The 13,917-nt window shown below is 44.8% G+C and overlaps 1 protein-coding gene across 8 annotated transcripts in view; it reads left to right on the forward strand.

The window, feature by feature from the left end:
* Nucleotides 1-1,710: 1,710 nt before the first annotated feature.
* The window catches only part of KCNC2 (potassium voltage-gated channel subfamily C member 2), a 103,200-nt gene continuing 90,993 nt past the window's right edge, over nt 1,711-13,917 (forward strand). For 4 of the 8 annotated variants that reach the window (XM_052774646.1, XM_052774648.1, XM_052774653.1 and 1 more), the window contains exons 1-2: nt 1,712-2,160; nt 2,787-3,537. In XM_052774646.1, coding sequence (XP_052630606.1) covers nt 2,905-3,537 — 633 coding nt within the window. In that variant the 5' untranslated portion in view covers nt 1,712-2,160; nt 2,787-2,904. Of the gene's footprint in view, nt 2,161-2,786; nt 3,538-13,917 lie in introns of all 8 variants that reach the window. The other 4 variants (XM_052774647.1, XM_052774652.1, XM_052774650.1 and 1 more) reach the window with 2 other exon arrangements.

Here is a 13,917-nt window from a genome sequence, read left to right on the forward strand (position 1 = left end):
TTGTTTGTGAGATGCCATCCTTTGTTAGTCTTGGGTTTCCTAGGTTGTTGGGTGGGATGTGGGGTGGGTTTTTTTGTGGGGGGTGGGTGGGTGGTGTTGTGTTTGGTTTTGTTGCTGTTTTGGTTTGGGTTTTCCTGTTTGTGGTGGTTTGGTGGGTTTTTTTGTGGAGGCGAGTGCTTGTCTTGAAACTTGAGCACAGCTGTGGGACTTGAGCAGACAGCGACAGTTCAGAGGAAGTCCTGATATTCTGTGATGATACAGTTTGTGTCGTGTTTTGGCAGCTACTGCCACCCCATGGTTTTCCATAATGGATGAATGCTGCAGAGCTTTAATACGTTGCATTTCTCCAGAAACCTCTCATAGGTCAGAGAAAAGACAATGAATATTCATTTTGTCTTACTCCCTCCTTCTCTATGTCCCCTTTTCAGAAAAATCCCCTCTGCAAAGAAAAGTATGGCATGAGCAGCGTTGCTTTGGTTTAGGATGGGTGAGTCCTTTCCGCTGGATTTATAACTATGTAATTGAATATTAATTTTGGCTCCTGGGAGTTTTCACTGACTGATTATATCTGCTTTGGCAGGATATATTTTGCCTTTTTTTTAGGAACTTCAAAACATACATCTGGAGAGAGAGTTTGAAACCCATTTCTTAAAGTTGCTGCTGCTTTGGGAGTCGGTGTTTACATCATGGATGCCACATACAGACAGATCTGGGTTAAAGCAATCTGGCCTAAGCATCCTGAGCATCACTTCCAGCAGAACTTTGCCTTCCCAACGCCAGCAAGTGCCCAGCCGAAGGTTCTGATGCAAAGGGGGACATTTCAGATACCGTTATTCCACTCGTTACCCTACTTCATGCCAGGGACTACCCTTGGAGCGGAGGGAGATTTTTCTCTCGAGGAAGCGGCAAGCTGGATCACCTCTCATTTTGTGTATCTTCTCTCTGGGGCTGGAAGCTTCTTTCCTTTTGACCAACCCAGCTGAAACCAGGCGTCAGTAACATAGGCTGTAGAAAATAACTCGGCTGGCTTGGAGTCAGAGACTTTGGCAAGGGCATTGGGCTCCCTTGTACATTGTCGGGGACTCTCAACTTCCACCCCCCCTCCGCCTCCCCCAACCTCCAGCGTTAAAGTATACCGAGTATGACGTGTACCCACCACGCCGTATCTGGTTTTTTTTTTCCAGCTGACATAAAAGTTGGATCCCCTCTCCCCGAGCCCTCCCTCCCTGACCCCCCACAGGCCAGGGGGTCCCCCAGTTGCCAACCTGTGCCGGACCTGGCTCCGGGGGGCTCCCCGGGAGCTGGGGGTACTCCTCGCCAGCACCCTGAGCATCCCCTGCCCCGCTGTGGGTGCTGGGTGACCCGGGTGCTGCAGGCACCCACCTGCCCGGGGAAGGACCCTCTCCCGGGGGGCTGAGCAGCCCCTCTCCGCAGTCACCTGGAGCCAGGCGCTGCATTCCTCCAAAAACCCAGCTAGCCCCAGCTCTGCCCCATTCCCGCCTGTTTTCCTTAAATGAACCAAATTCACCCAGAGCAGGAGCGGAGGTGGTGGTTTTGCCTTTTTTTCTTTTTTTTTTTTTTTTCCGGAGAGATGCGGTATTTGTTTTTGCTCTCGCCTCCCTCAGCCCCCCCCCATCCCAGGGCTGGGGGGGGGGTACGGAGGGACGGCTCCCCCCGCCCCGGGGAGGAGCTTCGGCCCCAATTGAGGTGGGTTTTGGTTTTTTTTTCACCTTTGGGTTCGTTTTCCCGAAGAAGCGCTGGGAGCCCGGCAGCACCGGGTCCCCGAGGTGCCCCGACCCCGCCGCCCATGGCTCTGCTTGCCCGCCTGAGATGCTCGTTCGCCGTCCCGCTGGGGAAAAACTGGGTCTGCCTTGTAAAATGAAGGGAGCGGGGGCTCCGAGCGGGGGGCGGGAGCCGCTTTTACGCTTTTCGGTGTGGAGCATGGAGGGAGGTAAAACAGCTACCTGAAGGAGGAAAAAACCCCCAAACATCAAAAAACCGAAAAAACCCCAAACAACCAAAAACCCAGAAGAAAAAAAAAAAAAGCCAACAAGTAGTTCTCGCCCGGCGGGGAGGCACGGGGAGCGGCGGGGATTCGGCGTCCGCCGCCGCGCATCAGCCGGAGCCCGCCGGGGAAGAGGAGCCGCTCGCTTTCCTCCGGTAAAGGTAACGGAGGGGCGGCGGGGAGGAAGAGGAAGAGGAAGAGGAAGAAGAGGGGCTGGAGGGGTGGGGGGAGCACGGAGAAACCCACGGCAGCGCTGGTTCCAGCGCTCCTTCTCCCAGCTGCACGCTCGTCTTGATGATTTGTCCGAGAAAGTGGGGAGCCCAGCTCCACACAGACAGCTTTTCCCAGGGTGTGCCCGCTGCCTGAGCTTACTGGGGAGGGGGGGGCTTGGTATTTCTTCCCCCAAAAGCAATCCCTCCCTCCCAAAATAGGGAGGGGGGGGGCACCGAAGAGACAAACCTCTAACCCTTCCTTATTTTTTTTTTTATTATTATTATTATTATCCCCCTCGTTAAGCTGTTAGGCTAATAAAAGATAGATGCCCATTAAATAATTAACCGCACACTTTCTATTCCATCAGCTCGGTTCACGCAGCCCCACGAGGGAGAAAGGAGGCGGGGGGGGGGGAGAAAAGCAGCAGTGCCATTTCGGTAGCCTGCTTTCAGGGGAAGCGGGGGGCTAGGGCAGGCAGTGATGGTGGGGGAATAGCCCCCCCCCCATCTCCCCCAGTGATGCTTGGGGGGGGCTTCTCCTCGATTTCTTCTTTCTCTTTGCGTTTAAGGTAGAAGCTCGTCCCCCGCGGAGCTGCCCGCCACCGGTGTGCGTGTGTGTGTGTCCCCAACCCCACCATCCCCGTTGCCGCCTCCCGCACCCTCCCCAGTCATGTCCCACCCGGAGCGATGGGGAAGCTCGAGGACAACGAGAGGGTGATCCTCAACGTGGGGGGCACGCGGCACGAGACCTACCGCAGCACCCTGAAGACCCTGCCGGGGACCCGCCTGGCCTTACTCGCCTGCGAGTCCCAGAGCGAGTCCCCGGGCGGTGAGGACCCACCCCTGCCGCCCCCCAACCCACCTCCACCCGCGGGGGGCTGCCCAGAGCCCGGCACCGGCTGTAGCCCCCGGGGCAGCGGCGGTACCAGCGAGTTTTTCTTCGACCGGCACCCGGGGGTCTTCGCCTATGTGCTCAACTACTACCGTACCGGCAAACTGCACTGCCCCGCCGACGTCTGCGGGCCCCTCTTCGAGGAGGAGCTGGCTTTTTGGGGCATCGACGAGACCGACGTGGAGCCCTGCTGCTGGATGACCTACCGCCAGCACCGCGACGCCGAAGAGGCCCTCGACATCTTCGAGGCTCCCGACCTGCTGACGGGCGAACCACCCCCCGACGGCGACGACGACGACCTGGCCGCCAAAAGGTTGGGCATCGAGGACGTGGGGGCCGCCGCCGAGGGCAAGGGCGGGCGCTGGCGGCGGCTGCAGCCCCGCGTCTGGGCGCTCTTCGAGGATCCCTACTCCTCACGGGCCGCCAGGGTAAGCGCCGACGGACGGACGGACGGACGGATGGATGGACGGCGATCCCGCCCCCGGGGGCGGCTGGGGAGGCCGAGGGGCTGCCAGGGGTGGGCACGCCGTGGTCCCCTGCCCGGGAGGTGGGCGCGTGGGGTGTCAAAGGGGAAGCTCGCCCCGGTTGGGGTGGGCGTGCGGAGGCGATGATGCTTCTCCGGTGGGCCGCTGCGTGGGGGTGACGTCGGTTGCCCGTGGGGCGGTGGTGCGTGTCCCCTCTGCATCCGCAGGCAGCGTCAGGCGGCGTGGGGGTCCCACCGTGCCGGCGTCCCCCGTGGGAGCGTACGCGGGGTGAGGTGGGAGCCGTGTCCCCGAGGAGTCTGCGACGGGGGCCACGCTCACCGTCCTGGGCAGGGGGGGGGGACACTCTTCTGCGTGGGTGTGGGCAGACACAGGGGCCGGGGCAGGTGGTCCCACCGGGAGGCCATCGTTGGGAGGTCTCGGGTTTGGGGTGAGGAGGTGACGAGGATGCAGGCGAGCGACCTCAGCCCTGTCCCAGCTTCGCTCTGTCTGCGCTGGGAGGTGATCCGAGTTCAACAAAGTGTGACGGGGGGGTCACCCTGGCTCTCCCTCCATTGATTTCTCAGGGTGACCCTTTACCGGCTCTGTGGCTGAGGGTACGGGTACAAAGCAGTAAACGATCGTAGTAAGTTCCCATTATTTGGATCGGGGCTTTAGATTTTGATGCTGACTACTTTCTGCTTTGACGATTTGGACTTTAGTTCCGTCTTTTAGTTGCTGTTGTCAGTGGCGATGCCGGTTTGCTTTCTAACCCAGGGCTTTGGAGCAAACAAATGGTTGTAATTCCTTTGAGAGAAAGATACAGCGGTGCCTCAGATTTAACAACGAGAAAAGCAACCACCAGCAAATCCTCCCTGCAATACAAGAAAAAGAACTTGTAATTGGAAACATTTGATTATAAAATGGTAGTAAGTGTTTTGCAGCATATTTACCAGGATTCCCGTGAAGTATTCAGAGCTAAGCCTCGTTCTGCAGAAAGTGCAGTTACGGTGGGTGTCATCTCCTGATCAGTTCCCCTGATTTCACTGGCAACCTCACAGATGTGACCCTGAGCGTGTGGTTAAGTGAATTCCTGATTTGTGCCCTATGGCCTGATGCAGTTTCTGTGGAAGTTAGCAACTCCCGTGAGCTTAGTGAGGTAAGTTAAACAGAAAGTAACAGTCCTTGGAGTCACTACTGTCCCTTGCTGAGTGCCAGCGTTGTTTATGTTTTTGAAGGTTGCCCACCGATACGTTTTCCCTTGACAGCTGGCTCTAGCTGATACTTGAAATACAATTTTAATAAAGGATCGGTTCTGAAGACAAACTACCAGAAGTGTCTATCTTTGCTCCTCGATGACATACCCACGTTGCTCGCATCTTAGCTGTCTGAATCCTAAAGAAAATTTGGCTGTCAGTTATGTGATGGAACAGTAGTGCGCGCGGTGATTGCGCTGCAGGTTGTCTTTCACCTCCTCTTTCGTGGAAAGTTGCTGACGGCGCCGAATCTGCGGCTTTTACAATAGGGAATCTTTCCACTCAGCTTTGCTGGAGAACTGAGGAGTGCAAAGTAAACGTTAAATGGAAGATACCAGGAGAAATAGGAAGGTAGGCATGCTGATTGCAATTGTGCCCTGGAGTTGTAGCTGTCATTTGAGTTTTCAGTCCACTTCAGTCCACTCTTTGACAGAGCCTGTAGGCACTTGCTTTCCAGATTTTCCATCTGTACTAGACCACCCTGACCCGTCAGTGGCTCGGCTAAAGATATTTTGAGTTTGCGAAATGAATGCCCTAATTAACATAATAACAGAAAATTGCGACGTGGAAATATTCATGTCTTAGAAGATAAGGTATTTACCTTTTTATAACTTAAAACCTGGTTTTAAACATTGTATTCAGATTTCAACCCCAGGCAGCCAGAGTAAGGCAGTGTCAGAGATGTAACAACAGCGTCTAAATCAGTGTTTTCATTTTCTTCAAGGCTGCTACTCTGTACCTTGATCTTTCAGGCAGGGAGACAACTTTGAGAACTGCTGGCAAGTTTTAAAGCATTAAGTAAATTTGTATTTAAGGACTAGCATGCACTTAGTAAGCACTCTTGAACACAGTAATTTAAGGTGATGGTAACCTTAGTTTGGAACTGAGACGTTAATGTCAATTCAACATTTTCCCACACCTGAAACAAAGACGTTATTTTTTGAGTGTTCTGGCAAATACACTTCTTGTTTTGTGTCAGCTGAAATGATGAATAACTCTAAAAACATTTGAATGAAATCTTGGCCTTACTGAAATCAAGACAAAACTCTGTGAACATCGATCTTTGCCTCATAGTGTCAGCTACTGACTCATACGCCACTTAGATTATGGTGAGGCTGCTCAGTGGTAAACTTTCTTAATAATGGTGGTAATTATTTTTTTAGCATTACTGCCTGATTTGACTTCAGCAATGTCTTTTCTGGGAATTATGATGATGATAAAAATGGGATATTTTCTATTAATGAAATGGTACTTAATATTTGTGATTTTCTTTATCCTAAACTGTGATCTCTAAAAATAGAAATTTATAGAATTTCAAATATAAGTTGCCATGGTAACCTATTGGGGGATAGTACATGCACAAGATTATTCTAGCAAGACCATCCAGTGATGTTATATAAATAGTGGAACTTGTTTGTTGACAAGAAGGTTTACTTTATTTGAGATTCTAAAAAAAAAAGATTCAACTTTTAGTGTATGCAGTTTGATATTCAGATGGCGAAATCTACTAAACATGTTTTTTGTAAATATAAAATGTAATCCACGTACATACAATTGCTTTGAAATGTGCAATGCTTTTCTTTGTTTCTCAAGTTCAGGAGTTATATCTGAATATTATTTCTGGGTTTTTTTTGTTTGTTTTGGATTTCATAGACTGTGAAATGAAATTAAAGAGTACAGCGGTACTCCTTTCACTCCAGGCTTAATAGAGCAATCATTCACAAACTGCTATTTGACAGAATGCTGTTATGTAGATACGGAAAGCTAGTGGCATAAGATACTGTCATAGGAGGAGAAGTGTCGGGCAACTAAATCTTCCTGTGCGTTGGTTTAAGCATCTCTGAAACAGACACCTGATTCTTACCTGAATCAAACGTGTATTGTGTGTTTTGCTAGTTAATACCTTAAATGATTTTGGTATCCTTTGATGGCTCGTAAGTGCAAAGTACTCATTATGCTTTGGTAAAGTGCAAAGATACGTCCAAATAGTTTGTAAGAAAGTACAAGAGGCATAATTAAGCACTGAGTGTAAAAGAGTGTCTGCAGATGCCCAGCAGGACCTAGAACGTCAGCATTGGTCTCAGATACCATATTTCAAATTAATTAAGCTTTTAAGGCCTTTTACTTTTGAATAATAGTTGAAATAGTTGATGCTCTTTAAGGAATTAATTCATATTTGTCATTGATTTTTCCTAAAGATTATGGATTACTCTTGTACTTAGCGCAGGAACTCAGAAATAGCCCAGGGATTCGCAAAGTTTGTAGCTATATGTCCTTCACTTTCCGAGAAGACAGTAAATCTGTTTGTGGGTAAGGGGACAGCACCTGCGAAGTGGGGTGGCTCAGGGAGTCAGTATGGCTCAGGGCACTCGAGCAGGCGCTGCCTGCAGCACCCTTGCTGTTTTTGGCAGCTGAAGGCAAATTACACAGCCCCTTTGCTGTAGGGTCTTTATCTGTAGGAAAGATCATAATTGCTTGGTTTACAAGGGAAGGAGAAAAACTAATTAGCAAGTATTTGTAAAGTTTGCTGTAAGTAAGTATTCACCGAAACGCAAATAAAACCACAGAAGCCTGGCGGTCGAGGCATCAAGATACTTACGTCTTGCAAGTGTTCTTAAAAATACAGATCTTACTCTGCTTTGTCGTGACACGAGGAGCTGGACTTGAGCAGTGAGTGGTATCATTGGATGGAAGTACGACGTTCCCATCTACTGCTTTACGTGAAGTTATGTTGTCAGAGAGTCCTTTCAGCGTCCCGTAACATCTCCACCAGCTCTGAACATTCGGTGGGGTTGGCTGTAGGAAGAATCAGCTGAAAGGAGTGAGATGGGAGAGGGAGAAAATAGGATTTGATAGATCCCCTCGAAAGGCTAAAGCTACAGAAGTCATACTGGAGAGCATTCTTATCAATGATAACTTATGTCTTTATTGGGTTTTCTCCAGGTCCTAGATACCTGTCTGTATGGTGAATGACTGGAGTGGGTTATATTTTTAGGGCTTTGGCTGTTCGTGATGCAAAACAGTTTTTATTTTTGGTGGAAGCAACGCTGCCGGGATAGTCTGAGATACAGTGAACAGAGTGGTGAAGACATGTTAATCTCAGAATATATGTTTGTAGATTAATAGTGAATAGCAAAGTTTATTTGCTTTCTTGACAAATAGAAAGGCCCTTTAATTTATAAGTGGAAATCTTTATTCTCTGTCTTTTATTCAACAAGGAAAGCAAGTATACTTTAGATTTTACCATTTAATAATTTTTGAGTTATGCAGACATCTTCTATCTGAAAGTGATAAAATAGTAAGGTTGATAAAGAAACTGCAGAGAGGGTATTCCTTTTGCCATGTTGGTAATCAAAGTGCTGAATTTATTTTTAAATGGGAAAAGAGTCCGTTAGATTAAATTGGTGGAAAACCAGTCATTCTGCTTGAAGCATTTAGCCTATGTGAGCTGTCATTTTTAAAGAAACAGCAAGATCTCTTCCTAATGACAAAAATCATAATGCATCACTGTTACAGATATTCATATACTCTGTAGATTCATGGGCTACCTGGGCTAAATTGCATTGTAAGTAATTTTTATTAATTTACTTGTGGCATGCTGGCTTTTAAAAGTCTGAACTGGAAATTGTAGCCTAATACATGACGTAGTCAACATAAACTAGCTCGATTGACCTTAAATGTAGATGGTGTCTGATGGCACTGACATGTCGGTGAGGTAAAATCAGCAAGATTTCTGCCTCCCGAACTTCTGCCTTTCCCTCTACAGCTGTTCTGCCTGATGCTGCTAGTGTTTCCATGGAAACAAGCCAGCTCTTGGCTTCCTCTTCCCATTGAAAACAGCCTTCTCGCTGTCACTTATTCATATGGGAAAAGCATTTTGTCATGGCTCTGACATAAATGCCACAGAGATGATCCGTCCTATCATTTCAGAAATAGACGCCGTTACATACGTGCATGTGCATACAGCCAGATTCGTCTTCCAATGACTCTAAAATAATTAGGTTAACGGACTTAGGCTGAATTTGCTTTGGTGTCACTGGAAGTGGAAATTAGCTTAACATGCACAGCCCAAGATAATAATGGTGTAAGAAGTATTTCTGGTTGAGAAATCTGGCAGAGCACGTTCCCTTCCTTTCTGTAGTTAACATGCAATGTGCTATTGGCCACATTTGTTTACAGTGGTAAAATTCTTAAATGGTTTACTGTGGGGATGAGAACTTATCTTCAAACCGATTAAGATGGTGGTGGGAGGAGTGGCTCACAACTTCTGGTGAACATTGTATAGGTTTCCATGCTACTGCCAGACGAGGTATCGCATTATCACGCCACTGTCATACGATGCAGTCAGGATATGAAAAAAGTGACGTAAGAAAACCGGTATCCCTATATTCTTAAAGTGTCTGGTACCTAGTCCAAGGTAAATGTATCAACCAATACCCTGTGAAGAAGTCCGCATTTTTGCTTGTTTTAGTGAATTCGTGTTGAGTCATAATCAAAGAAGTTCAGAACTCAGAATAATCCCAAATCCTTGATTAGTTTCCTTCTCTGTAGGAACTTCAAGATATTTTAAGGGAAGGTTGCATAAAACTTGCTTGTCCTTTTCTCCCTCAGTGATCACTGGCAGAAAGTGACTGTTCTCTTCCTATGAAGTTACTTTGCAATTGGGGCAGAAGGATCAGAGAAGAGGAAAGGCATCCCTATATAAATACATTTTTAATATTTTAATAATCTCTTATGAAGTGCTGTCCAGTCATTTTAAGATGGAAGAGACAAGTTCTTCTCATTATCAAGTGCTGTTTCAGCGCTGTTTGTTTCTCCAGAGAGTCCTCCTGCTCGTCCTGCGCTTCAGACTCTTGGCTCATCTTGGGGAAACAGGGTTTCCTTCAGCCACAACTGGAAAGAAAGGGTTTATGCTCTCTGTGTCTAACATCCGATGGGGATAGTGTGTTCCCTTTTAATTCTCTTTACTAAACTCTTCTTTAGACCTTACTTCTGGCAATGTGATTTACGGAAGCTTATTGATTCAGCGTAGAAACTTGTGGGGATTTCTGCAGGTTGTTTTTTGTTTTGTTTTGTTTTGTTTTTTACTGTAAGTAAAGTAGTTAGGCAAATAAAATATAGATACGGTAATATTTGGAATATCAAACTGTCGGTTATCATTCTGCTTAGTGTATTTCTTACAGTGATACCGCTCCTTTACACACATTCTTTGACAAGCACACACCCTTTCCAGTATAACCTAGTAATTGCATAGAAATAAAATTTTGTTTTTCAAGCAATGCTAAGCAAAGCTGTTCATGAATTTTATATGGAGAACAAATAGGGGAGCTATGTCCACTCTTACTTATATGTGCTGTTATTTCCTAAGAGCCTTTCTCTTGGTGCAAGGGCTGAAACTTGAGGATATTTCAGTATTTCACACATCAGAAATCATTGGAAGTGGTGACCAAAATATACAATTGTGGAAACCTGTACGGACATGCTAATACAAACTTAGCATTGGCAATATTTATCAACATGATAAAAGGGATTCAAGTTGTAGTGATGACCTGGTATATTTTCTTCCCTATCCTGACATACACATGTATATGGTGATATAACTAAATGGTAATTTTGTCAGAGAGAGCTGTAGAGAACGAACATGAAATCACACTTTTTTTTAGTTCTACAAATGTGTTTAATTAACATCTTTGTTGGCACTTTATGATGACTAAAGCACTTTTGAAGGAAAAACTCCACTTCCATCTGTTAATCAGTAGTGTTAAAAATAGAATGCCATCTAATCACATGAAATACAATTTCTTGTGATTTGTGATTTGCTTTACAGAATTTTTGACTGAAGTGGTGACTTGAAGCTTAAAACCCCAATTATCTAATTATTATTATTATTATAACCATGGGTTGTCGTTCCCCCCCCCCCCCCCTTTAAGTTGAAAATTCTGAGATGTTGCTGTGGTTTTGGTCTTTTTACCAGTAGGTTAATTATCACAGTGGTGTAATAATTCAGTCCTTTCTTATTACAGACAGCTTTTTGTAGTTTCTCAGTGTTTCTAGATGAACCTTAGATATTGGGCTTTGATATGCTCCTGCAAAATGCTGTAAACAGGGAACAGTCTCTTACCCCGGTGCTGAATAATGTGGTAAAGTTCATTAATATGCATTAAACATACCACACAATATCATCTAGTCTTATTTCTGAAATAAGTATAGTTTCTTAAGTGTTTACATTTTCATTAGTGTATAGCACACAAAATTGTTTGGTTTTTTTTTTTCACTATGCCTAGTCTTTGAAAAAGGGGAAGTATCCCTTGAAGTTTGTGGGTTTGGTTTTGATAATTTGTAGAGTCCTAGCTTTATAGCAGTAATCTTCTTTTTAACGGTTGGCCTACTTAATTTCTCAGATCATAAATGTTCACAAAATATATTAGGCTTTTATATGCTGTCTACTATATGATTGAGGGTAATCAAGTATGTGGTAATTAGTATTTTATATATAGCCTGTGCAATAACAGAATTTTTTTTTTTTTTTAAAGTAGTGGTAAGAAATATTACAGGACAATGTAAAGGATGTTTTAAAAGTATACAAATGTGTGGGTATAAACTTTCTTTAGTTCTTAGGCAATACCAAAGGAGATGTCCTCATTAGTCCTTATTTTTACATAGGTATTAAAAAATCCTCTGTACTTTTCAAGCGAGCTATTTTATCTTCTTCATTGGCACTTGGTAATCCTTTACCCATATGAATGGTAATTATTTTTAATAATTGGTTTCAGGAGTATCTTAATTTTCACAGGATAATGATTGTTAGGAGCTGAAAAAGTTAACTTAGATCTTTTCTTATATCATTCCAAGTGTTATGCAGGGGTTTTTTTTCTGACAGGAATTTTGCAGTATTATAAGTTTAGTCCAGACATAGTTTGGAGAAGAACCTTATTTGTCTTCCTGATTTCTGATCACATTTGGGAAAGGAGTTCTCTTGCATTTTCAGTTCTAGGTCTGATATCTACCTTCAGTTTTCCATTTGAATTTTAGGATATAATTGATGTGCAAACACATCTAGATTTCATCTTGAACAATCTTGCATTATTCTGGGAAATTAAATTATAAAAAAACTCAGCGGGACCTGTGTTTTGGCTCTCTCCAGCTTCCTGAGAGGGGAAGTGGGGAGGGAGGTGCTGAGCTCTTCTCCCTGGGATCCAGTGATGGGACACGTGGGAATGGGTCAAACCTGTCCCACGGGAGGTTTAGACTGGACGTTAGGAAGCATTTCTTTACCGAGAGGGTGGTCAAACACTGAGACAAGCTTCCTAGAGAGGTGGTCGATGCCTCAAGCCTGTCAGTGTTTAAGAGGCATTTGGACAATGCCCTTAATAGCATGCTTTATCTGTTGGTCAGCCCTGAGGTGGTCCGGCAGTTGGACTGGAAGACTGTTGTAGTTCCCTTCCAACTGAAATAGTCTGTTCTAAATAGGGAAGTTCTCGTCTTCCAACCTTCTTTTCCCTTACAATGGAAAATGATGTCCTTTTACTTAATAATGATGATGTTTCATATTTTCATGGTTTAAAAAATAATGTGTATATAGTAACTGGCATATGATAAATGACATCAACAGCTTTTTCTGGGGTAGAAATCAGGCGGGGTAGGATTTCAGTGCAGGTATTGAACATCAGTTCTGCTGTATAACTCGGTATCTGTTCATTATCTCGTAATACTTTATGTTAAACAAATTGATTTAAACACCTTAGGCATCTGCATCCTTTGGCCAGTAAATTTTATTACTGGCTATATTCAAGGCTATTTGAATATAGTTTCAAATTTGAGGATTTGAGACTTTTGACAGCAGGCCGGAGTTATTTTCCTGCTTGCCTAGGTGATATACCTGTGCAGCTTGGAAAAAGAAATGGTCATGTTTGTCATTTGTCTCCAAAACAGGCATGTGAAGCTGATGTTGCAGTGACCCGTGAATGGTCAACAAAATTGGTTTGATGCATTGCAGCTATAGGGTCTCCTTGGTTAGTCATTGCATGTTTTAAGTTCACGCCTCGATAGCAGAGCAAATGAGCTGGGGGAATTAAAAAGGAGAAAATATTTGATAAAAGGGAAAACTACATCTTGATGAAAAATGAGCCATTATGGACTGAAGCAAAGAATGTATTTTCATTATTTTGGTTTATCACAATATAGCCAGCCAAACCTTAAAACTGGCAAAGGCATTTTGTGTTGCACGTGTGGGTTTTTCTGAGGGATGTTCATTGCTTTAAGGATGGAAGATGTTGGTTTTCTTTAAACCGCAGGCTTATCTACTTGTTGCCGTTGCCACTTCCTTAATCTTAAAGTGAGAAGGGAGCTTTGATCTTTTCAAAATGACTTCCCTAACGACTAGGTTTATCACATTTTGGGAACAGCTACTGTAGGTAGGTACAGTCTTGCAGCCGGTCTCCACCTCAGTCCAGGAGCTGCGGCAGCTGCGTCTCCCAAAACTATCTCCGGAGGCTCTCGGAGTTGGGTCTTAGTTATCTCTTTCCTCACTCTTCAGCCCCACCGTGTTGCATTCAGTGTCTTGCACCGTCACTGAGCCAATGACTGGCTATTCTAGTACTCCTGAATCAATGCCTTTTCCAATGCTTTTGTAATAAAATTAACCATTCTTCTATGGTTTGAAGTACAATGATAGCTATAGATGCTTCTCTGCTGTTAATACTACCTTTAGTAGCCATGTTAGCAGCTTTTCTTTGAAAGCGTGGTGGCATGCATCACTTATTGAAATGAAAACCCAGCAAAATTTCAATGATTTTGTATTCTCAACAATTTAAAGATGTTTAAATTCAGTATTAGGTAGCAGAAATGTACCCATTAGTCTCTAGACAAGTGCAGATGTAGTTCACGTTGGGTTTGTATTTCATTAGAGCAACCTGCCTTGCACTGCAATCCTGACAGATTCATGAGATGAAGGCAATCCTCTTTGAAATAATGCCTGGTTTTGTTCAAATATCAATAGCTAACTTTCTAAAATAGCGTGAGGAAAATTATTAAACTCCTGTCTTGTGCTGCTACTGTTTGTGTACTCCTTGAAAATATAAATCACGAGGTG

Source organism: Harpia harpyja, chromosome 23, assembly GCF_026419915.1.
Source record: "Harpia harpyja isolate bHarHar1 chromosome 23, bHarHar1 primary haplotype, whole genome shotgun sequence".
Lineage (NCBI taxonomy): Eukaryota > Metazoa > Chordata > Aves > Accipitriformes > Accipitridae > Harpia > Harpia harpyja.